The following is a 23824-nucleotide window of genomic DNA, read 5'->3' as shown; positions in this document are numbered from 1 at the left end:
AGGGTGAAAGGGAGTGGAGGGGAGAGAGACAAGAAGAAAATGGGGAGCAGAGAGATGGGGGGCTGTCTACTTCCCAAATGACTGCATCATCTCAGATTGGTTCAGCCCCAAGCCAGGAGCTTTTTCTGGGTCTCCCATGTGGGTGGTGTGGGCCCAAGCATTTCAAAAGTGGAGCAGCTGTCTCTAGTCTGGTTCCCATAGAGAATTTTGTCAGGTGGGGGTTTAACCTGTTATGCCACAGTTAAGCCCCTATTTGAGCATCAGCTAGAGAGATAGAGTACCCATTTGCTGATCAACCCCCCAAATGCCCCCAGGACCCAGGCTTGAAGGCAGGAGTCAAAACTTAACCCAGGTCTCCCATGTGAGCAGCAGGAACCCAGTTACATGAACCACTAGCTGCTGTCTGCCAGGGTGCACACCGGCAAGAAGCTAGAGTCACAAGTTACAGTTAGGAGCTGGGAATAGATCTTGACGCTCCAGGGTGGGACCACTAAATGCCTATTCCCATTCTGTTTCTTTAAGTAATCTGTGTTTCTAAAGATTTATTTATTTGTTTCCTTATTAGTTAACTTACTTGAAAGGCAGAATGACCAGGAGATAAATATTACATCCTTTGATTCATTCCCCACATGGCCTCAACTGAGCCAGGGCTGAGTCAGGCCAAAGTCAGGAGACAGGAAGTTCACTGAAGCCTTCCATGTTGAGTGCAGAGACTCAAGTACTTGAACTGTGACTCTTGCCTTCCAGGTGTGTTAGCAGGGAGCTGGCTCAGAAGTGGTAAAACTGAGATTTATATTTAAGGGATGTGAGTGTCTGAAGCAGTTGCTTAATCCTCGATGCCGTAACAGCTGCCCCTAAGTACCTTCTCTTAACATTCAAAACTAATTTAACTGTCAAGGCACAATTTAACAGCTATATTTTTAAAACCTGCCTCAATTCTTTTTTCAGTGCATATAGCATTTTGTTGTTACTTATCTTTGTTTAAAGTATAGTTTTTGTGTATGTCCAATGCATAGAGTCTATTTGTAATTATGTTTGCTTATATGGTCAAGTACTTTATACAAGGTTTTGCATACAGCATGTTCTCAATAGATATTTTTCAGGCACCTGGCTAAAAATACATGTATATGGAAGTGTAGTAGTATAGATGCATTTGCGTTGGAGGCAGACATATAATAAATTCTCGGCCTTTTGGCTAAGATCAAGTGTGGAAGCAGACATACTTAGACATGAATCTTACCTCTGTGACTCACCATCTGTGTTACCTTGGCTGGTTGCTTAGCTCTGATTTTCAAGTTTCTTGGGCCTGGCACAATGACTGAATTGGCTAATCCTCCCCCTTGCAAAGTGTCAGGATCCTGAATAAATGCCAGTTTGTGTCCTGGCTGCTCCACTTCCCATCTCGCTCCCTGTTTATGGCATGGAGAAGCAGAGAAGGATGGCCCAAAACATTGGGACTCTCATCCATGAGGGAGACCCAGAAGAAACTTCTGCTGGTGGCTTCAGATCAAGTCTGCTCCGGGCCCTTGCAGCCTTTTGGAGAGTTAACCAGCAGATGGAAAATCTTTCCCTCTGTGTCTTATTCTCTCTGCAAATCTGCCTTTCCAATAAAAATAAATATGTCTTTTTTTTTTAAGTTTCTTTTCTGAAGAATGGAAGTAATAATACTTCATTGGGTTATTGTGATGATTAAAAGATCGACCATTTGAGTCATTCCACAATGTTTGGCAGCCTGTGTTAATTAAATATCATCTGTTAAGATTAAATACTAGTGAAAATGCCATGATTTCTAAAACATAATTGGGATCAAAATAGTAAGGGTTTATTATTCATCTTTATATAAAAGTAGAATCTGACTACAGCCAACCAATATAGATGATTTGTGAGTACCAAATGAAAAGATAATAGGGCCCAGCGGCGTGGCCTAGCGGCTAAAGTCCTCGCCTTGAACGCCCCAGGATCCCATATGGGCACCAGTTCTAATCCTGGCAGCTCCACTTCCCATCCAGCTCCCTGCTTGTGGCCTGGGAAAGCAGTCAAGGACAGCCTAAAGCTTTGTGACCCTGCACCTGCGTGGGAGACCTGGAAGAGGCTCCTGGCTTTGGATTGGCTCAGCTCCAGCCGTTGGGGCCGCCTGGGGAGTGAATCATTGGACGGAAGATCTTCCTCTCTGTCTCTCCTCCTCTCTGTATATCTGACTTTGTAATAAAATAAATAAATCTTTTAAAAAAAGAAAATAGATAAAAGATGATAAATATTATTTAGGAAACTTGTGTTAATTATAAAAAGAAATCAAATGCCTGCAACCTTAACCAAATAAAGGAATTTATCAGCTCCTGTCACTTTAACAGTGATTTGCCTTAGGCCCAGTTTGGCCACAGTCACCTGAGGTACAGTGAAGACCTATTGTAGGACCAGGTTGTTTCTCAACGGATTAAGCTGCTATTTGTGATACTGCATCCTATATTGCAGTTCTAGCTTGAGGTCTTGTCATTTCACTTCTGACCCAGCTCCCTGATGCTGCTCAGTATGTTTATAAGTTAGAAAATCTAAATGCATATGTTACATATAAAGGATTAGCTATTAGCTCTATGAGTGAAAAGGAAGAAAAAATCATCTTAAATCAAGGACTTACATAAATTGTTGTTTCTTTAAGAGGCATTGTCTAGCATCTTCAGTTTCATGAATATGTTCAGGAATTGAAATAAGATGGCAGTAAAAGATTATATTTTAAGTATGCCTTATATTAATAAGACACATGCAGGCATAAATTTAAAAATCAGGTGAAATATAAACACAGAATGCTAATCATAAAATGTATATTTAATGGACCAAGTCTTTCTCTAGCTCTTTTTAAAAATGTTTTAATTTTATAGAAAAGGAGAAGGAGTTTTTAAATCTGACAACATTTCTACTATATCCATCCTAAAAGATGTGCTCTCTAAAGAAGCTACGAAAAGGAAAATTAACCTCAACATATCATATGGTAATTCTTTCTGATTTTTTTGTTGTGACATTGGTGTTGTTTCTGATCAATGTATTTACCTATTTGTGCCTGGCCAACTCCTTTTAGAGATAAATGAGGTGTCAGTCAAACACACTTTAAAGCTGATTCACCCAAAGCTGGAGTACCAGTTGCTTTTGGCTAAGAAGGTACAATTAATTGAAGCTTTAAAAGTAAGTATGCATGCCATGATTCACAATCATTATTTTTAAAATCTTGATATTTTTCTAAATAATGTTATACTGGATGTAATTTTGAACTTCTGTTTTTAATGTAAAATAAGGAATTGCAGGTTCATGAAGGAAATACAAATTTTCTGATACCAGAGTATCGCTCTATTCTTGAAGAGGCTGATTATCTGCTGGAAGAATACAAAAAGCAACCTGCACATCTTGAACGACTTTATGGTTAGTAGACCAGTCTAGAATGGTCTTTCAGTATTTGTTTTCAACTGGCTGCTTGACAAGGATCTTGTAAGAAAAACAGGAAAAAATGAGTCAAATATTAAGTTATGAAGTAGTAGAGTTTAGACTATATTTTACACAAATAATGTTCAGGTTTTATTGTTATTGTGAGTTGTAACAAAGCAGAAGCATTTAATAATTTTAGGTGAAATTAAATGAATTGTTTCACAATACAACTTGCAATATACCCAAAATCTTGCTGCCAAAGCAAACCAAAGTTTGAACTATAAATTGACATATATATGTAAATTATATATATCAACTATATATATATATGTTAAAAACTTGGTTTACTTTGGTGGTGGGATCAGTGTTTCACCACTTGCGTTGAAAGAAATAGGGAAAGAAGAGGAGGCAGGCAGGAAGGAGCAGCATAGGAAAAAAGTTTTTTCTCAGTCCTTATATAACAACTATTATGCATGACACTATTTAAACCATCTTCATAATCAAATGGGACATTTAATTCTTATCATGAAATGATCTTTATTTAAGAAATATTGTTTACCTAAAACCTAAGACTAAACATTTCTGTTCTTATAGCTGGGCTAGGTACTAGCCAAGACCCTGGAACTCCACCTGGGTGTCCCATGTGGGTGGCAGGAATTTTTTTTTTATTTTACTTTTTCCATTTTTTATTATAATTTTGACAATCTTTACATAGTTAATTAGGGCAAAAAGGTTCAAGGGCTATAGGAAAGTGGGTAAGACTATTATTTCCATGTTGTTCCTTCATGTATCTGAGGTAAAGGGGGATGTTGAGAGAGAAGCCCCACCCTGTTTCCCACCCACCCCACAATTTACTTTTTCTAATAAAAATTTATTTGTCTGAAATACAGAGTGGCAAAGAAGGGGGAGACAGAAGGGGAGGACACGGGGATCTTCCATTTGTTGGTGGTTCACTCTCAAATTGCTGAAACACCTAGAGCTGGGCCAGGCTGAAGCTAGGAGCTAGGAGCTTCATTTGTTTCTCCCATTGGGTGCAGGACCCAAGCACTTGGGCTATCCTCTGCTGGTTTTCCAGGTGCATTAATAGGGAGCTGGATCGAAAGTGGAATTTCCAGGACTCACGCCCATACAGGATGCCTGTATTGTAGGTGACAGCTCAACCCATTATGTCACAACACCAACCCCAGTAATGTCAATCTTAAAAACGATATCCAGAGCTCGGTGTGATAGCCTAGTGGTTAAAGTTCTCACTTTGCACACACAGGATCCCATATGGGCACCAGTTCTAATTCTGGCAGCCCTGCTTCCCATCCAGCTTCCTGCTTGTGGCCTGGGAAGGTACAGCCCAGGGCCTAGGGACCCTGCACCTGCATGGGAGATCTGGAGGAGGCTCCTGGCTCCTGGTTTTGGATCAGCTTAGCTCTGGTCTTTGCAGCCGTTTAGGGAGTAAGTCAGTGGATGGAAGGTTTTCCTCTCTGTATAAAAATAAAAAATAAATCTTAAAAAAAAATTTCCAGGTGATTACTTACTCAGTATTCCATTAAATAGAACTAAGTGACAGGACATTTTCATTTTTCTTTGTAGGCATGATCACTGATCTTTTCATCGATAAGTTTAAGTTCAAAGGCACCAATGTAAAAACCAAGGTACCTCTTCTGCTGGAGATCCTGGATAGTTACGATCAAAATGCACTGATTGCTTTCTTTGATGCAGCATGATGTGTCAGCAAGGTAAAGCTCCAAAGATAGAGTCTCAACAGAAATGCCAAAACATGCTTCGTACTGCAAATGCTTTTTGATGTCAAATAATTTATTGATGTATCACCTAAAAATGTGAGACAGTGACTTTTTTAGTAATACTTCTATTTTGATAAATGAATATTTTTTTAAAATGTGTTTTTACTTTTGAAGCTCAAGGAGAATGGTTATGAGGGTTTGCTTTGTACATTTTACTAAGTGAATGCTTTTATTTTCAAATTGAGAAATACTATATTGAAAATTAAAATGTATTCAAATTTTGTGCAAGGCACCTACACACTTAAGTGTAAACTACTTTACAGGCTTCAAGGCATATTTTTATGTATTACCTTGTTTCCACACCTGGTGTGTGTCTCGGTTCCTAGATATGCCGCCAGACTGTGCCAGCCACCTCCGTCTGTTTGTGCTGGTGGCTGGGGTTGATGGGCAGCTGATTGCTTGGTCGGTGGTGTTTTCTGATCCTGCTGCTTGTGTGATGTGCTACACAGCGCTGTAAGGTGTGGCCCCAGAAGGAAGCACGGCTCCGAGCCTGGGCACGCTTCCCTTGCTGTTGTGTCACAGGCGGATCTCAGGCGCCCAGCGGGAAGAGTGCAGGAGTCATGCCGCGTTCGTTTTCCTTCGGCCGTAATTTCCTTTTTCATTCTTGTTGGAGCAAAATATTTTGCTCATTAATCCTGATTCAAGTGTATTCGTGTCAGATGTCAGGGAAATAGTTGGCTTAAAAGTTTTTACATGGTACTAACATCATGGAAAATAAGCTCGATTTTATGCTTTCAGGAAGGGCCGACTCATGAGTTTGACAGAAAATTGCTTTGTTACATGCCAGTATTTATTTGCAAACCTTATATGTTAAATGTAAAAATGTGTTAGATACATGCAGTTAAGAGTTTTGTTGTAATAGGGTCGTATTGCTTTTGCTGCATTTAAATAGCCTTCATTTTAAATGGAACACCGTAATTTTATCTCAGTCATTAGAATTTCCGTCTCCTTTCTATTGGCTGCCATAGCTTGGCAAAAACATTAAAGGTAATGACTGGTGATTGTCTGTTTTTTGTAATCTATTACTATTTACCTGTTATCAACGATAGTTCATTGTGTCATCTTGAATTACCTGCATCTTCATTAAGAAAAATAAAAAATGCTAAGAGAAAGTTCTGCCTCCTTGCTAAGTGGTAAGATCATCTTGTAGTCTGTCATTTTTAAGTATTGCTATGTGAACTGCGTGTTAAAAGGTGGGTGCACGTTACGTAATCCTAACAATCCTCTGACCTGTAGAAACTAGTTCCAGTTAGATAAAACAAAGAGTTGGTGACTTTGAGGCCACTAACAGCCGCTGCACTCCCGCAGGGCAGCTCCCGCCTGCAGGCTGCACGCCCGCCTGGCCCCGCCCTCCGGCCCCGCGCCGGTCCGCGCAGGCGCCTTTCCTCCCGCCCGGCGCGACGTGGCTCCGCCTCGTCCGTGCAGGGCTCGCTGCGCCGCCGCCTTCACTCTGCTGCGACCCTGTCGCATCCGGTGACGTGGCGGGACGCGGCCGCTCTCATTGGCCCATTTCAATAGTCGCGGGATACTTGAACTGCATGAACAGCCGCGGCGGCGGCGGGCTGCTGGCTGCATCTGCGGGCGTACTCGGTGCTGCACGCCCGCCAGGCCTTGCCTCCGCCTCTCGCAACCTCCTCGATCCGAGCGGTCCGGAGGCCGAGGAGAGGGCCGGACGCCTGGCAGGACTGGCCCTGGCTGCGGCGGCGGCTCCGGTTGCAGCGCTCCTCGGCGGGATCGGCGCCTTAGTCGGCTGGGCGGAGTGCACGCTGCTTGGCTCGGCAGCTGATCGCGCCGCCCGCCGCAGGGAGCAGCGATGTTGGGCAACTCGGCACCGAAGCCCGCGGCCCGCGAGGCGGGCTCGGCCCTGCTAACGCTGCAGCAGAAGGCGCTCCACGAGGACCAGGAGAACATCAACCCGGACACCGCGCTGCCCGCCCAGCAGCCACGGACCCAGGCCGCCCTGGCGGTACTGAAGGCCGGGAACTCGCGGGCTCCAGCCGTACAGCTAAGGCCCAGGACGCGACGGGTAAAGGGATGGGAGACGGCTGGAGGGCGGTGGGCCGAGCGGGGGTCGGGCATGACTTAAGAGGAGGGAAGGAACAAGAAACAAACGCGGGGCCTTGCACGGGAAGCCGGAGGCGGGATCGGAATTCCACTTGGTCCCCGCTCCTCCTGCGTGCGGGGTGCCGTTATTGGCTTTCTTCCACTCAGCAGTGTATGCGTTCCCAGCGCTGCGGGTGGTGCATGTCCGCCCTGGGGGGCTCATTTCTGTGGATCCTGAGGTCAAACCAACCCCACAACCAGTGCCTTGGCCAAGCCCCACGCCTTTCTTCCACTTTCAAACCCCAAGCACTGTCCGAGGAACCGGGTCCCCTCCCCCCTCACCATCTGGCCATGCGTCCTTGTATTTCAGAAAGGGATGTAGAAAAAAATAATAATAACCTGTAGCTTTTGCCAATTCCGCCATTTTGGCCGAATTGGCTATGTTGCTCCACCCTGGGGCCAAAGTGCTGAACCAATGCTTTATAAAGGTGCCATTGCCTTCCTCAGCCTGTCAGGTCTGCCACCTCCCAGGTTCTTTGTGGCTTTGGTCAGGGTTTATATAATTCTCCTCTGGTTCTGCCTTTTTTAGGTGCTTTCATAAGTACGTGAGACTGAAATATTCCTTTTATCTTCCTTGCCTAGCCTTATGAAAGTTGAATTTTCCTTAATACTGAGTATTGGATCTCATGGGGGGAAAGTGGCAAAATTCAAAGCCAGCTATTAATGTCCTTTTAGGTTGCACCTCTAAAGGATGTTTGTGTAAATGATGAGCATGCCGCAGTTCCTCCTTGGAAAGTCAATGGTAAACAGCCGGCCTTCACCATTCATGTGGATGAACCCGATCAGGAGCCTCCCAAGAAGCCCAATGATTCCAAAAAATCCTCCCCCAAGTCTGAGGATGCCTTGGCTTTTAGTTCAGCAATTGCTTTACCCGGACAAAGAAAACCACTGGTACCTCTCGATTATCCAATGGATGGTAGTTTCAATGGTGGTAAGTTTCAAAGAAAATATGTCATACTAAGATAATGATAGCTATATGGTTAGAGGTACTTATTTCACAGCTAACATTTGACCTAGCCACCGACAAAAGGACCTCAATCCTGATCACATCAGTTTATTTAGAGCGTCAATGCTGATTTTAATGTGACCCCATAACTGTTTGCCTCTCTGTGAGTGTAGATTTCATTTGCATGTAAGCAGTTAGTACTTTTGAATCGTGATATTGTGATCTCCAACATCTGCAGCTTTAGCATTTCGATTCTGTGTCATCTGATACCCGAGTTGGGATGCCCTGGTGCAGGTCTCCACCACAGCTGTTTTCTGTGACAGCAGCTGCTGCGGGGCTGTGTCTGGGCTGTGCCATTTGTTTGCCATGGATTGTTGAATCACTGAAGAGATCATTGTATCTAATCCAATTTTAGTTTTAGTTGGGAGAATAATTAGGGAAGGATCTTTGGAAGTAATTTGTTTTTATTCCACTTTTGCAACAAACTTAACCACAAGGTGATCTTTCAAGTGAAATAATGGTATTTGGTTCAAGATAGCATTACAAAAAATGAATAGCTTATTACAGTATTAATCTGAACTGTGCATTGATAAAGTTAATGCCCTCATTAACACTTGGTAGAAACCAGTTAGTTCTGATTCTAACTACTACCAAAGTGTGCCTTGAATATATCAGACTGTGGCTCTGCAGTCTTTTAGGCAACTCTTAAGGATGTTAACTGTGCCATCTGCTGCTGTCCCATAGGACATGATGCTTTAATAGAATACTCAGGCTTCATTTTCTGTTATTGGCCTGTTAATATGTATTAATTTTTATTAACTGAAATTCTAAATAGTTAAGATATTCTGAGTACTTCATTATAAGCAAGCATTCTTACAGATGAAGTAGATGCTTTGATAATGAGATTCCTTATAACAGTAATTTTGAACTGTTAAACACAAAACTTTAACAGTTAACTTGGACATTTTTTTATTGTCTCAGAGTCACCAAATATGATGGACATGTCAATTGTATTAGAAGATGAAAAGCCAGTGAGTGTTAATGAAGTTCCAGACTACCATGAGGATATTCACACTTATCTTAGGGAAATGGAGGTAAAGACTGAGTCCGCTTTGTAAATGTAATTCAGTAAAACAATATAAACTGCTTTATCCTAATGCTTAAGTTCACAGTGTGCACAGCTTTGTTAACACAACTAAACTTTTTCAACAGCTTAAATGTAAACCTAAAGTGGGCTACATGAAGAAGCAACCTGACATCACCAACAGTATGAGAGCTATCCTCGTGGACTGGTTAGTTGAAGTAGGAGAGGAATATAAACTACAGAATGAGACCCTGCATTTGGCAGTGAACTACATCGACAGATTCCTTTCTTCAATGTCTGTGTTGAGAGGAAAGCTTCAGCTTGTGGGCACGGCTGCCATGCTGCTAGCCTCGTAAGTTCAACTTGCTTTGCCTGATTGAAAGTGATCACTACCTTTTTGCTTAGGGAAGAAGCTACATTAAAAACACATCCACTGGCATTTTAGTGTGGTACAGGACAGAGCATCAGTGATTACTTTAGGGATGATGGTGTGATGGAGGCTGGGGTTAGAGGAGCTGTCGTTGTCAAAGTTTATTTTCCCACAAATTAACACTTCTTAAAATTTTAGCTATTTGGAAAATTCTAGTGTAGTTCTCTCCTTGGGGAATGTCATCTCATTTCTTTGAACAGGGAGAAATGTCTTGGGAGCCCTTTCAATTTGGATGGTCAGGAATTGATATAAGTACATTTTGTGGAGTGTAGGTTTTGGATTCATTCCAGATGTTCTGCTACTGTGATTTCAGAATCAAGACTGATTATCTAAAAACTTTCATTGTAGGAAATTTGAAGAAATATACCCTCCAGAAGTAGCAGAGTTCGTGTACATTACAGATGATACCTATACCAAGAAGCAAGTTCTGAGAATGGAGCATCTAGTTTTGAAAGTCCTTGCTTTTGACTTAGCTGCCCCAACAGTAAATCAGTTTCTCACCCAATATTTCCTGCATCAGCAACCTGCAAACTGCAAAGTTGAAAGTTTAGCAATGGTAAGTTATTTAAATTTTTGTTGGAGTTTTATGTAATAATTGGGGCAAGTCAAGACAACAATGGCACAGAAATGGCCAACACTGGTGGCAGGCTAACCCTTCTCCTATGGCAGCAGCATCCCACACTGCTGCCAGTTCTTGTCTCAGCTATTCCACTTCCCATCTAGCTCTCTGCTAATGGCCTAGGAAAGCAGTAGACTATGACTCAAGTCCTTCCACCCCTGCATTCATGTGGGAGACCCAGGAGCTCAGGCTCTTGACTTCACATTAGCCCAGCTCTAGCTATAGGCGGCCATTTGGGGGAGTAAACCAGTGGATCAAAGATCTGTGTCTCTTTTCAAATTCTCCCTTTCAAATAGAAAAAAAAATTTTTTTCTAAATGGGGCAGTAAGTACACTATGTATTTAGAGATGAGGTTGTGAAATATTTTCTGGAATTGGTACAAAGTAAAACACAAGAAACAATCAGGTCAGAACTTGAGGCTTGACTTAGAACTCTTGTGATCACAAGGTATTTTTCATTTCAGTTTCTGGGAGAATTAAGTTTGATAGATGCTGACCCATACTTAAAGTATCTGCCATCAGTTATTGCTGGAGCAGCCTTTCACTTAGCACTCTACACAGTCACGGGACAAAGCTGGGTATGTATGACGTAGTCTTCACCTATCTTCCTTGTGTCAGTTCAGTTAGATAATCATCCTGTACAAGTGATGGTAATGTAAATGATCTGTCGTGATCTGTGTTTAAGACATCTCACTTGTTGAATAACATCTGTTGTTAGATTGAAGGCTTTGTTGTAGGATTTGAAGAAAGGTGGCCTTCAAGAATTCAGATTCTATGACCTGCTGTTTGCAGGGCAAGTAGTTAAAATGGGAATATGCGTGAGAAATATGGAATAATGGCCTGAGAAACTAACACATTTGTTAGTACTGAAATGTATCACCAACTTGTTTTACTGCCTACTATCAACAACACTGGTTCTCTGCTCCCTTGCCATAGCCTGAATCACTAGTACGCAAGACTGGATACACGCTGGACATCCTGAAACCTTGCCTCATGGACCTTCACCAGACCTACCTCAAAGCACCACAGCATGCACAACAATCAATAAGAGAAAAGTACAAAAACTCAAAGTAAGAGCTAACTTGGATTTTGAATAAACCTGCTTTTTGGCTGTGCTTCGGAAATCGTTCCGATTCCCATTTTAGCTTTAATCTGCCACAGCCTCCACAAGCAGCTGTTCTCCTGGCAGGTCATTTGTTTGGAGGCAGCTGTAGTTAATGCTTTTTTATCCTGCATCTGGAAGAGGGAGAAGGGGGAGGGAGGTATTTTGGGGATCAGACATTCTTCAATCCAATAGAGGTTCCCAATACATATTGTATTATATGATTTCCCTCATCCAATGATGTTCACTAAAACTAGGTATTTTTCTACTTACAGGTATCATGGCGTTTCCCTCCTCAACCCACCAGAGACACTAAATCTGTAAAAGCAAAGACTGCTTTTGTTTTCTAAGATGTAAATCACTCAAAGTATATCGTGTACAGATTTTATCTTAGGTTTTTAATGTTAACGATCATTTCTGAATACAGGTATGGACAAAAACAAATTATGGTATCTATTACTTTTTTTAAATGGTTTTAATTTGTATATCTTTTGTACATGTATCTATCTTAGATATCTGGCTAATTTTGAGTTGTTTTGTTGAAAGTATTAATGATGCCAGCTGTCAGGATATTGAATTAATAAATTCGTTTGGAAAATTTTGCAAGTCAAATTTAATTTTAGGTAAAAATCTGGCCAACCCACTAAAACAGACCCTCATTTTTTTTAACGCCCATTTTCCTAAGCAACTAAATTAGCCTGTTAACTTCTGTATAATTGTTCTGTGTTTATTTACCATGTCAGTGAAGATCTGCATTCTGGCTTTTTTGTACAGTCAACCTATGAAGTCATTTTAGTCCTTTTACAAAGTTTTACTTGGGTTTTTTAAATGAAAAAAAAACAACAGAAAAAGTTCTAGAAAGCTCATTTTAATATAAAAGGAACTATTAAAAATATTAGGCTCATAATGGATTTGTGAACAAAAAATACCCAGGGCTGTTAGTACTGAATAAATAGCCTTTTAATAGTTATATACAAATACTCAACTAGGATGGCTTTAATTAGCAGTTCTCTTCTTCTTTCTCTTTTTCATTGGCCTTTTGCCTGGTGCTTTTTCTTGTTTCCCACTGGGGGTTTGTGTTCTGTGAATAAAGTAAATAAATGAACAGTTCACTAGCCATGCTTGTTAAGTTTTGGATCACTGAAATAGATCAGTGGCAGCTATGAAAGTAAATACAGGAACCTGAGAACGAGGTGCTAATTTTTAATTTTAGGCTGAAGAAACCACACAACAGCTGAATATCTTAATGTAAAAGGGATGTCTTTGTTAACAGTACTGTAGTAGAGGTAGACTTCAGAAGGCTGCTAAGTTATATGTGTACACATTTCCAATAAACCAGAACTTTGTTACCTTATTTTCTTTGGATTTTTGTGTGGTTCTGGTTCTAAGATGATCAGTTCTTCTTCTTCACTGTCTGAGAGCACTATAGGGGCATCTAAGAAAGTTGTAAGAAAGCAATATTGGTAAGTAATCTCAAGAAATTTCACATGGGTGTCACAAGTTCTAAAGCTTCCAATTCAATAACAGCCCAAGCTACTCTTACTGATGAACACTGCTTCCATTTAGGTAAACTTTTAATCTATAGACTGTCAATAGAAAAGGTAGGGGAAAACACTTTCCAAGAACCAATTTTGGCCACGAGGAAGGCCCCACAGTTTTCTCTGAGCAGAACTGCTGGGTCAAAAGGCACATTCATTTTAAAAGATGTTTCTGCCAAAAACTTCCACAAATATGCACTCATCAGTGCTGGTATTTTTAACACTGACCAATGTTCTAAAATGTTGCTTTGAGTATCTTTGCCCACATCAGGTTTTTTTTTTTTTCCCATTTTTAGTTTTAACTTGTTTTAAAGTCAGTCTTCATGAAACAACTTTCAGATCATTAAGACTGTTTAAACCTGTTACATTCAGGGCTACGGAATTCTATATAGCACTTTTAAGAATAAAGAATAAGTATTACTGAGAAAGTTGAACAAGGGTCCCAGTCAAGCAGGCAGTTTTTTTCTGTTACCTACTTAATTTGAGTAAGTAAAAGTAAAAACAAGTTATGCAGTGCAAAGATTCCCCTAAATGTTATCACCCTCCCTCAGCCAGATTTTCTAAATTTATCATTCGGCTCCTTCATTATACAATTCACACTTAAAGTTTTCAAAAGCTACCTGGGGTTAGATGATGCTGTATTGGACATCACAGAAAGTTCTACTAAGGCAGTACTATAGTGATACATTTCAGCCTATCAAGTTAAGATGCTTGACCTCTCCTGTTGGAGTGCCTGAGTTTGATTCCAGGCTCTGCTCCTGATTCCAACTTCCTACTAATGCAGAGCCTGGGAAGGAGCGGGAACAGCTTAGTGAAGTATAAATGGTTTATACTCATGCCAACAATAAATATCGTTTAAGAAGAAAATTGGAGGCTGGTGTTGTGGTAAAGCCAGTTGAACTACCACTTGTGACATACTGTATTAGAATGCTGGTTTGTGTCCCAGCTGTCCTGTTTCTGATCCAGCTTCCAGCTACTGTACCTGGGAAGGCAGAGGAGGATAGTCTTTGGGCCCTGCCATCTTGGTGGGAGACAAGGATGGAGCTCCCAGTTTCTGCCTCTGGCCGGGCCCAGACCTGGCTATTCCTGGTATTTGGGCAGTGAATCAACAAATGGGAAATCTCACCTTAGTTCCTGTCACTGCAAATATACCTTCAATTTTAAAATTGGGCAAATAAATGTGTCAAAATAACGGTGCTGGCACAATAACATGGGTATTGACTGGTGTCCTGGCTGAACCACTTCCCATCCAGCTCCCTGCCTGTGGACTAGAAAAGCAGTCGAGGATGGCCCAAAGCCTTGGGACCCTGCACCTGCTTTGTAGACCCAGAAGCTCCTGGCTCTGAGTTTCTTCCATGTCTCCCATGCAGGTATAGGGTCCCAAAGCTTTGGGCGATCCTCTACTGCCTTTCCAGGACACAAGCAGGGAGCGGGATGGGAAATGGCACATCCATGATACAAACAGTTGCCCATATGGGATCCCAGCACTTCAAGGCAAAGATTTAGTCACTGAGCCATTGTGCCAGGCCCTTAAGTGACCATCTATGACACTGGCAGTTCCAACACCAGTTCTACTCAACTGCTTCACTTAAAATTCAGTTCTCTGCTAATGTTCCCGGGAAAGCAGCAGAAGATGGCCCAAGTGCCTGGGTACCTGCCACCCACATGGGAGACAGATGGAGTTCCTGGCTCTTTGCTTTGGGCTGGCCCAGCCCTGACTGTTGGGGAGTGAACAGTGGGCAGAAGGTATTTCCCTCCCTTCTCTGAAACTCTGCCTTTCAAATAAAAAATTTTAAAGAAATTATTGTCAGCCTTAATAGTTTCAAAACACAAAAAAGTCCTCCTAAAAAAGGATATACATTTTGTATGTCTATAGATTCTTCAGATAGAAATCACATGCAGCTATTTTTATATATATATAAGTATCACTTACCTTGGCTTCCAGAATCAGAAATTTCTATTCCAGTGTCCATTTTCACACTGTCAAGAATGACAGCTTCATCACTGCCACCTTCATCCTCATCGTCCTTCTCAGAGTCTTCAGGCTCACCCCAAGCATTTTCTATTCCCTCTCCAATTTGGGCAGTTCCAGGAGTCCATAGGACAGGTTTAGAAATACTTGGCAAGTTAAGAAAACAGAATCTAAATATTGCTATTTGACAGAACTGTTGAAAAAAGATGAAAGATTTCTTTTTGTAAGACTGATTGAAATGTTCCTCCACGAGGAAAAAGAATTTTTAAAAAAACATTTGTTATTTCAATAACCTGCAGCTGTTCTGTTACCTCTGGGCTCTCAAGAAGAAAAAGAATTTAAAAATTTAATACAGCTAATACTACAGAGAAAAATAAAGTGTGTAACTCAGGCGAGACGTTACAGACATACAAGAGAACAGGGAACTGGCTTAGCAGTTCACGCTGCATCCCACCACTGGAGTATCTGATTCCTGGTTCTGACTTGTTGACCTGCCTCCTGCTGGTGCACACCCCGGGAAGTTGGCTCAACTTACTGGATTCCTGTTTCCCATGTGAGAGACATGGATTGCATTTCTGACTTGTCTCCACCTCCAGTCCAGTCCTGGGCAATTTCTTAGATATGTTTTTAAAGTTTTTATTTTCATTTTATTTGAAAGGCAAAGAGATAACCATCCACTGGTTCACTCCCTCTAACAGCCAAGGCTGTTACATTGGAACAAGGACTGCAGCCATCATCTGCTGACTCTCAGGGTATGTATCAGCAGGAAGCTGAAGCAGAACAGCTGAGATTTAAACCAGCTGCTCCAATATGGGATGCACACATATGTTCCAGGAAGTGAGTTAAGCACTGAACCAGTGCCCACCCCAAGAACTTTGGTTTTTGCAGAATAACTCAAAGAACCTAGGTGTTGTATCAACTGGAGTAAGAAACCATCTTGCATCTTTAAGTTTTCTCTCTAAAAAAGTGTATCTTTCAAAGACCCTTAATAATACAGAAGTGTTACCAATCTCATTGTTACTGCTAAAACCACCCCAAAAGATACACTTCTGAAGGAGGCTCAGCTTCAGCAATGATTTCTTCTGCTTTCTCCTCAACGTCGGAAGTATCCACAGAGGCCTTTTCCATCGTAAACGCTGTGATCCTCTGATCTGCTATAGACTCTGCAAAGCCAAACTTTCCACCTTCTTTCCTGTGTATGGTGTTTTGGGGAAATAAAGGGTTTAAAGATGGGAAGAGAACACATAAGAAGGCAAAAATTTGTTTTATCCTCTGGTGGATGAGAAATACTGAAATACAATCAGTTTGATCAACATAACCATACCAGTTTGTTCAAATAATCATGGGACATTACAAAATTTATAATTCTAGGCATCTGAAGTTTCTTTAGCTCTCTTAGCTCTCTCATTTTCCAATCAGCCATACCAGTTAGGCATTAACCTTCCAAATTACAAAGAAGGACAATGAAGTATTGGGTTATATATCTTACATGCTCAAACAAAAGCAGAGTTGGGAGTTAATGCCAGCTGAATTCTTTTGATTAACTTGAATTATTAGATTTTTTTTTTAATCTAAGAAAATGTTAACATTATGTGGCTTTACAATACATATTATGTTTAAATCGAAATAGTTATCTTTGAAAAAATCTACATCATTTTTAGTAGACATTATTAACAAATAAGAATTAACTGTGAACATTAAAAGTGTACAAGAAAGAGCCTTAACAGGAAAAAAAATTGTATCTGAAAAAAATTAACTTACCTAACTTTCTGATCATTCTCCAAAGCTTTTTGTATTAGTTCTGTAATTTCTGCTACTTTTACCCCAGCTATTTTGCTGCATCTCAAAACCTATTTATAAAAGTGCATCAGTTATTTAAAGGCAACATAAAACTGAAAGTGCTACTAGTTTTTCTACTTTTAAGTCTAACCTTTTTCCCCCCAAGTATGAAAATAATACAATCTAAGTACAATTTAAGGCATGGTTTGAACTGTTTTAAAATGTCTCAAGGACCATCACATTAGGTGGACAGACTCAAAAAAAGGCCTTACCAAATAAAATACCAGACATTTGGAGGGGTCTCACTAACTTTCTGAAGTAACTGCATACATATACATGTACTACTGTCCCTTCTCTGAGTAATCAACAAGAGGGCTCTGGGTAGTAGTTACAATACTGTTAACGACAATGACCATGAAAACACAAACACATTGCACATTTCCTTTTTCGTAGACGCCTATTATCCTTCCATTCTAATAACAGTGTCATTAGTGACATCACTCCCCGTGAACAGAAAGAACCACAAATCTACACACAGGTAATCTGTTGCCCGTGGTCCATTAGTACATGACAGGGAGAGCGCACAATGCTCCTTACTGTAAATACTGTATGTCATATAACAGTCTGTTTTCTAAAAGCCCTCATATGAATCTGGTATATAGCTGATTTCAGAACCACTATCTATTATATCCAAAATCTTTCTTCATTTTTATTTGAAAGCTAGATTTACAGAGAGGAGGAGAAATACAGAAGAAATCTTCCATCTGCTGATTGACTCCCCAGATGGCTGCACTGGACAGAACTGAGCCCATCTGAAGTGAGAAGCCAGGACCACCTTCTAGGTCTCCCACATGGATGCAGGGCCCCAAGGCTTTGGGCCATTTGCTGCTGCTTTCTCAAGACATAACTAGAGAGCTGGATGGGAAGTAGAGCAGCCAGGACACCAACTGGCACCCATTTGGGAAGCTGGCACTGCAGGTGGAGGATTAGGCTGTTCGGCAATCATGCTGGCCCCTATGCCCAGCTCTTACAAATGAAATTAACTTTCAATGCCCCCTCCCTTTTTTTTAAGGAATAGGAATCTTTTCATATGAAAGAAAACATGTTCTAGTTGAGAGGGTCAGAGTCTAGAAGGCCACACATGGAGACTACATGGGAATACAGAGGGTTCCTTAGAACTTCCAGCCAAAAGGACAGAATGACGGTTCTGAAACCAGAATCTAGCACATCCTAGAATCAATCCTTAAGAATCACGTTCACTAGATTTGGGTTAAAAGAAAAAACATTCTAAAGAGAAGTGGCCTATTCTTAATCAGAAATTAAAGCACTAACTTGATCTTTGAGCAGCATTATCCCACCACTGGACTGAATGGTACAAATCTCTCGATGCTTGTTCATGGCAATCACCAGCAAGCCATCCATTACTCGCTCTTCTCGTTCACTGGGATCCACCAACAAATACATCCTGAAATGAATGTTAGAAGGACCTGAGTCCATCTGAGGCAGAATTTTCATCAGTTTTGGGATGATGGATGCTTTCTGATTTGCTTTTGAGAAACGGAGAGTGCGAGAGCGAGAGAACGTGCGAGCATGTGCAAGCTGCTTCCATCTACCAGGTCACTCTCCAAATGCCCACAGCAGCACGGCCAGGCCAGGCTGAGGCTGCAAGCTGAGAACACAACCCAGGCTCCCCAAATGGGCAGCAGGAGCCCACTTATTTGAGACACCGCTGCTCCTTCCTAGGGACGGCATTAGCAGGAAGCTGGAGTCAAGTCAAATAAGGAATCAAATGCAGGTACTCTGGTGCGGTGCACTTCTTAACCTCTATGCCAGACTCCGTTCCCAAGAGCAACGGACTTTTTAAAACACAGCATCAGTAAAGACACCATAGGACCACTACAGGGACCCAAAAGACTCCCAAGTTTTTTGTTGTAGGGTTTAGCAGTGAGTTGTGAAGAAACTACTGGACAGCTACAGGAAACTAGCTTTTTTCCCAGTCTTCCATTAATTCCCAGTAATTTCTACCCCCACTTCCCCAAAAGTGAGTCTAACACACAACTGTCCTTTATATTTGTACATCTTTACAAAATGCAAAACACTGCCATGCCACAGCAAATTTGTAAAATTTTAAGTATGCCATTAAAAGAAAAATGGTGCAACGTGTCTTAATTATGGGAGAGTGTAATTACCAATAGGTTATGCCCTCACAGATAAAGAAAATAACACTAGGGTGCTTTAGTGTTAAAGGAGGGGCTTATTCATCCATGCGTGTACACACTTGAGTAGAGTTCCTGGCTGCATTGGTGATTTCAGCCCATTACAAGGTGAGACGTACCCTTGCTGGAAGAAAGCAAAGCTGACACAAATGGGCATGTGGTGGATGCTCAGTGGCACAGGATCACGCTCCTCTGGCGTATACTGTTTCAAAAGAAAAGGCTCAAGTTAAGAACTTTTTTTTAAAATCACCTTGTTCAACAAATAGTAAAATGAAAAACTAAAATTCCATCACATGAACATATCCCATTTTGCTGATCCATTCAAGAGCTAATGGATATCTGGATTATTTTCAAGTTCGGGCTATTACCATGTTCATACAAGTCTCTAAGCAAATAATTGTTCCCACTTCACCTGTAAATTCTTAGGAAAGAAACTGCTGGAAATTTTTCCTTCTATTTCTAAGCCATTGCAGACTTAAATATTGGCAAGTCACGTGTGTCAAAAAATATACATACAGAATATACTTAACTTTCTAAACAAAATTTCCCCCAACAGAGCTGTATCATTTTACACTCCCACCAATAACTCATCAGAATTCTCAAGTCAAATAACTGTTCTACTTTAACTTCCTTGTTACAACTGTCTCCTCTGAAAGAATACCATTAGCAAACCGTTGTCCTACCCCTAAGGCTTTAGAGTTTTGCTCTAGCTTAATATCTGAAAACAGCACTATGAGTATCTAGAAAATGAGAATCTCAAGTTCCCTTTTGCAACATTAAGATTATGACAACGAGCTTCCATTATTTTAGCATACAATTTATGTAAAGCAAAAACGACACACTCAACACAAAAGACAGAGACAACATATGTTAACTGTTTTCAAAATGTGGTTCCTGGGCCAGCAGCACTGGTATTAATTCTTGGGTGCTGCTCCTGTCCTGCCTTGTCAGTGGAGCTTAGCAGTAAGTTTTAACAAGCTCTGTTGGTGACATCCATCTGCCATCTATTTTGAATAGTGAACAAAAGCTCTCAAGAAAGCTGTGTGGGCCCGGCGCGGTGGCGCAAGTGGTTAAAGGTCCTCGCCTTGCACGCCCGGGATCCCATATGGGCGCCGGTTCTATCCAGGCAGCCCCGCTTCCCTTCCAGCTCCCTGCCTGTGGCCTGGGAAAGCAGTGGAGGACGGCCCAAAGCTTTGGGAACCTGCACCCGCGTGGGAGACCTGGAAGAGGCTCCTGGCTTCGGATCGGCATAGTATCGGCCTGTTGTGCTCACTTGGGGAGTGAATCATCGGACGGAAGATCTTCCTCTCTGTCTCTCCTCTCTGTATATCCGCCTTTCCAATGAAAAAATAATAAAAATAAATCTTTAAAAAAAAAAAAAAAGAAAGCTGTGTATCTGCTGGTCTCTAGATCCTTCTCAAGTTATTACATGCCTCTTAACAGTAAGTGTCCCACTTTACTCTCAAGTATTTTTCACAAGTGTGATCCTTAAACATAATCCAACTACTTCATTTAACACTCCATAGAATTACTCTACCTTAGAAAACCAGGCAAAGAGGCATTTTTGTTTGAAAGAGACAGCCCAGATTTCCTGCATATTGGTTCATTCTTCAAATGGCCAGGCCGGAGCTATTAGACTGAAACTCAATCTGGGTCTCCCACATGGTGAGGGGATCCACATACTTCAGGTATCAGCCTGGCCTCCCAGGGCACACAACGGGAGAAAGCCAAAACTGGAACTGGAGCTACGACTCAAACCCACGTACTCCAGTGTTCCGACTGCTAAGCCCCACGTCCACCCATGTAAGCCTGTTCTTACTAACAAGACACCAAAACGGGAAACAGAAGAGATCTTAGGGCAGTCCTGGGTGCATACAGTTTTCGCCCTATGAATAAATGTTAGAACTTAGCTCCTAGCCATCTATCATATGTGTTTGCTAGTAACAGGTAGCACGCACATCCAGGATACTCCATTCCTGGAAGGATCCTGGCTCAGATCAGGGGAGTTTACCAGTGTCACTTCATCTCCTTGGACTGAGACATCAGGTCTTCGGAAGTGACATAAGGCCACAATTGCAGCAATGCTGGCAGCATCAATAATATTTCCATCATGGTTTAACAAATGCAGGTCAACACGGATCTGCCAAACCTGAAAGTGAATTTCAGATGAAAATAAACTGATCATAACCACTTATCAGAAGTAACACCATGAACAATTTTGTTCCTGTTGCTAGAATGCAGTGACTTCCAGATTTTCAATAAAAATATACCTAAAAATCTTTTAAGTTAAACAAAAATCTGAAATACCAACATTCCACTTTATTATATGAGTCATCTAGTCATCTAAACAGAATCACTGTAAGGTTTTCCTAATGCTAAATCCAAGTATATGTCTACTTGACTCACTAACTTAAAAACTTCAAATTCTTAGTTTTTACATGATAGTATTTATGATAACTTTACAAGTAATGCACATGTTCAGGCAGGGAATGTGGAAAGTGAACTGATTACTCTGGAGTTAAAAAGCTGATGAAGCACAATTCATGGAGACAAAGATTTTCCAGTGTCAGCCCTGCCACTGACTGTGTGTGACCAACACCTACTCACACACATTTGGATCTGCTCATCAGTTCATCCATAATAAAGGAAAACACTGCTCACTAACTTAACAAAGAAATATATGCGAGATTATGTAAAAGAGGCATAAGCTCTTCAAATGGAATGTTTTACATACAGCCAAGTCACTATTTTTCACCCTTTAAAAAGAAGATAGAAGATATAATACGAAGTTCCAATAGTACTCAGGGAGGGAATTGAACCAGCACTAAACTTAATCAATTGAAGCGCTGAGAAAGTACAGCTACAGGAACCAACAATCAGAAGTTTGGGTACATTTCCTCACCTTTTCACCAGCAACGACACAGAGTGATTCAGTGTCTATACATTTTGAATTTCTTAGACATCTTTCCAAGAGTCGATTCAATTTCACCAAGAGATCAGACTGCCTATGAAAACAGGGATGGGCTAACATCATGAAATGTAACAAAAGTACATTATACACATTAAACGTTACACTAATAGCTTACTGCTATTAGATTCTCCTACGGTGAAAGCAGTTTAAGAAAAAGATCTGAAATACCTGCCAGGTTCAAAAGCTGGAGCAGCCATCTGGGAGAGCTCAAGGTTCAAATAAAGAATCCCTTCTGTTGCTCTATTGAGCTTTGGAGAAACGAGTTCACAGGAAACCTGTCCGAGAACTCTGCCAAGGTCAAGGTACAAAGGAGTTAGCTACATGCATTTCCTCTCTAACAGTCAGTGTTCAATCTTGCTTTCAGGAACAGAACACACAGAATGACATTCTGAGGCAGCAGTTACATCCAGAACAGAAATAAAACACACAGACATAGTAACATGGACTGACTATTTAGGACAGTCATGACTGAAAACAAAACGGGATCATAAAACCAAAAAGCCCCGGACTAAACAAAATACCCTTATTTTTGGCAACTCCACAAAGTCCTGTCCCGACCTGCGAGTTACTTTGTCAACAGCGGATTCAATGTTATTTTCAATCAACTTCCTGTTGGATTTGTATCTAACTGAAATCTTCCCTTACCTTGTCTTCCCAAGTTCCACAACGCAACACCCATAATCTGTTCCAAAAGAGATCCTGATGTTTCTATAATCGTAGGTCTGCCTGCCGTCCAGCCGCTGTAAGCATATCATTCATTTTCTTATTCCTTCAAGCATCTCTTGAACAATTTCTAGCGGTCCGGCCCTGAGCCAGGCATCTGGGCCAAAGTGGGATCTTACCCTCCCCACCTCGCTGGGAAAGTGGAAGCTAGGTGCCTGCGCGGTGACAGGTGCTGGCACGACTCGCGCCTTCCAAACATGCCCTCGGTGCAGCACCCCGCGGCAGAGGCCGGGCAACATTCTGGCTGCTTCCCCATGGCTGCCCCCGGCCCAACGCGAGCCACGACCGGTGAGCTCACCTCGTGGGACCAGAGCACCCGCGCAGGGCGCAGTCCCTCCATTTACCTTCTTCTCCTCGATGGCGCGGAGAAGGAAGCGGCGCTCGCAGTTGGAGAGCGGCGTTTCCTTCATGGTATCCTGGGTCCCACGGGCACCACAATCCGTGCAGACACCGGATTTCAGACCGCAAGTCCACGCACCGCTCGCGGTGTGGCGCAGAAGATTTACGTCATCGGCATCGCAGCGCCGGCCGCCGAGCGGAGAGGCTGATGCTTGGCCTGTCGCTAGTACGCAGACTCCAAGTAAGCTTGGGTGCGGGCCGAGGGGGCGGGGAGAAGCCCGTGAGGCTGTGGGAGCCGGGTTTCCGAAGAGTTTGAAAGTTCTTTTGATGTAAAGCGCCTAGAGGCTAAGAGACACACCCGGTAATCATCCGTTTTAATAGTCCGCCCTCACCCTCACCCTTTCCTCAGATTTTGGAGTGTTCCTGCGTTTTAATTGTTACCACAGTTGGCTGAAACTAATTTCATTGTTGAAGTCATTAGGCTTATTTTGGCGGCTGACAGAAGCCTTGGCGGGGGTGGGGGTTTGGGGGGGTGGTACTGCGAAGCTCTTAGCCATTTGGAAGAAACTATTGTTAAATTGCAGTAGCAGACTTGGATGGAGTTCCAGGCTTCTGGCTTCTGCCTGACCCAGTCCTAGCTGTAGCAGCCATTTGGGGAGTGAGCCAAGAGATGGAATATCTCTCTAATCTCCCTCACTCTGTTAGTTGCTCTTTCATGTAAAGAAAAAACCAATCTTTTTATTTATTTATTTATTAGATTTATTTATTTTTATTGGAAAGTCAGATTTACAGA

At 41.8% G+C, this 23824-nt stretch overlaps 3 protein-coding genes and 1 pseudogene across 5 annotated transcripts in view; 3 read left to right on the top strand and 1 right to left on the bottom strand.

The window, feature by feature from the left end:
* Nucleotides 1–5684, top strand: part of BBS7 (Bardet-Biedl syndrome 7) — a 52425-nt gene extending 46741 nt beyond the window's left edge. The window contains exons 16-19 of the mRNA XM_040966740.1: nt 2877–2986; nt 3074–3177; nt 3288–3411; nt 4999–5684. Coding sequence (XP_040822674.1) covers nt 2877–2986; nt 3074–3177; nt 3288–3411; nt 4999–5132 — 472 coding nt within the window. The 3' untranslated portion in view covers nt 5133–5684. The remainder of the gene's footprint in view (nt 1–2876; nt 2987–3073; nt 3178–3287; nt 3412–4998) is intronic.
* LOC121147658 lies at nt 1176–1337 on the top strand (annotated as a pseudogene).
* A 1051-nt stretch (nt 5685–6735) lies between the features above and the next one.
* Nucleotides 6736–11819, top strand: CCNA2 (cyclin A2). Of its 2 annotated transcripts, none has more exons than XM_040966745.1 (8): nt 6736–7236; nt 7989–8241; nt 9241–9353; nt 9472–9695; nt 10122–10329; nt 10856–10969; nt 11328–11461; nt 11769–11819. In XM_040966745.1, exons 1-8 carry the CDS (start codon nt 7024–7026, stop codon nt 11815–11817), a joined length of 1308 nt encoding a protein of 435 aa, XP_040822679.1. In that variant the 5' UTR covers nt 6736–7023; the 3' UTR covers nt 11818–11819. The 2 variants fall into 2 exon arrangements, with proteins under 2 accessions (XP_040822679.1, XP_040822678.1); XM_040966744.1 differs by having other exon boundaries at nt 6898–7236; nt 7989–8244.
* A 616-nt stretch (nt 11820–12435) lies between these two features.
* Nucleotides 12436–23182, bottom strand: EXOSC9 (exosome component 9). Of its 2 annotated transcripts, XM_040966743.1 has the most exons (14): nt 23037–23182; nt 22615–22709; nt 22138–22257; nt 21901–22003; nt 21010–21147; nt 19118–19200; nt 18115–18247; nt 16765–16853; nt 16049–16195; nt 14965–15149; nt 14620–14632; nt 13936–13982; nt 12844–12928; nt 12436–12574 (listed from the first exon to the last, which is right to left on the bottom strand). In XM_040966743.1, exons 1-14 carry the CDS (start codon nt 23100–23102, stop codon nt 12490–12492), a joined length of 1389 nt encoding a protein of 462 aa, XP_040822677.1. In that variant the 5' UTR covers nt 23103–23182; the 3' UTR covers nt 12436–12489. The 2 variants fall into 2 exon arrangements, with proteins under 2 accessions (XP_040822677.1, XP_040822676.1); XM_040966742.1 differs by lacking the exons at nt 13936–13982; nt 14620–14632.
* Between the last annotated feature and the right edge of the window lie 642 nt (nt 23183–23824).

Source organism: Ochotona curzoniae, unplaced genomic scaffold (genome assembly GCF_017591425.1).
Source record: "Ochotona curzoniae isolate NIBS_2020 unplaced genomic scaffold, NIBS_Ocur_1.0 scaffold_4506, whole genome shotgun sequence".
NCBI lineage: Eukaryota > Metazoa > Chordata > Mammalia > Lagomorpha > Ochotonidae > Ochotona > Ochotona curzoniae.
This window is presented reverse-complemented; position numbering and strand designations above follow the sequence as displayed.

Excerpts from the sequence above, each read along its gene's own strand:
- CCNA2 (XM_040966744.1), top strand. The coding sequence starts at position 7,024 with ATGTTGGGCAACTCGGCACCGAAGCCCGCGGCCCGCGAGGCGGGCTCG. Across the intron at positions 7,237-7,988 it reads TAAGGCCCAGGACGCGACGG|GTTGCACCTCTAAAGGATGT; the intron begins GTAAAGGGATGG and ends ATGTCCTTTTAG. Across the intron at positions 11,462-11,768 it reads GAAAAGTACAAAAACTCAAA|GTATCATGGCGTTTCCCTCC; the intron begins GTAAGAGCTAAC and ends TTCTACTTACAG.
- EXOSC9 (XM_040966743.1), bottom strand. The coding sequence starts at position 23,102 with ATGAAGGAAACGCCGCTCTCCAACTGCGAGCGCCGCTTCCTTCTCCGC. Across the intron at positions 19,201-21,009 it reads AAGGAGATGAAGTGACACTG|TATACGCCAGAGGAGCGTGA; the intron begins GTAAACTCCCCT and ends CTTTTGAAACAG. Across the intron at positions 16,196-16,764 it reads GAGAATGATCAGAAAGTTAG|GAAAGAAGGTGGAAAGTTTG; the intron begins GTAAGTTAATTT and ends CACCATACACAG.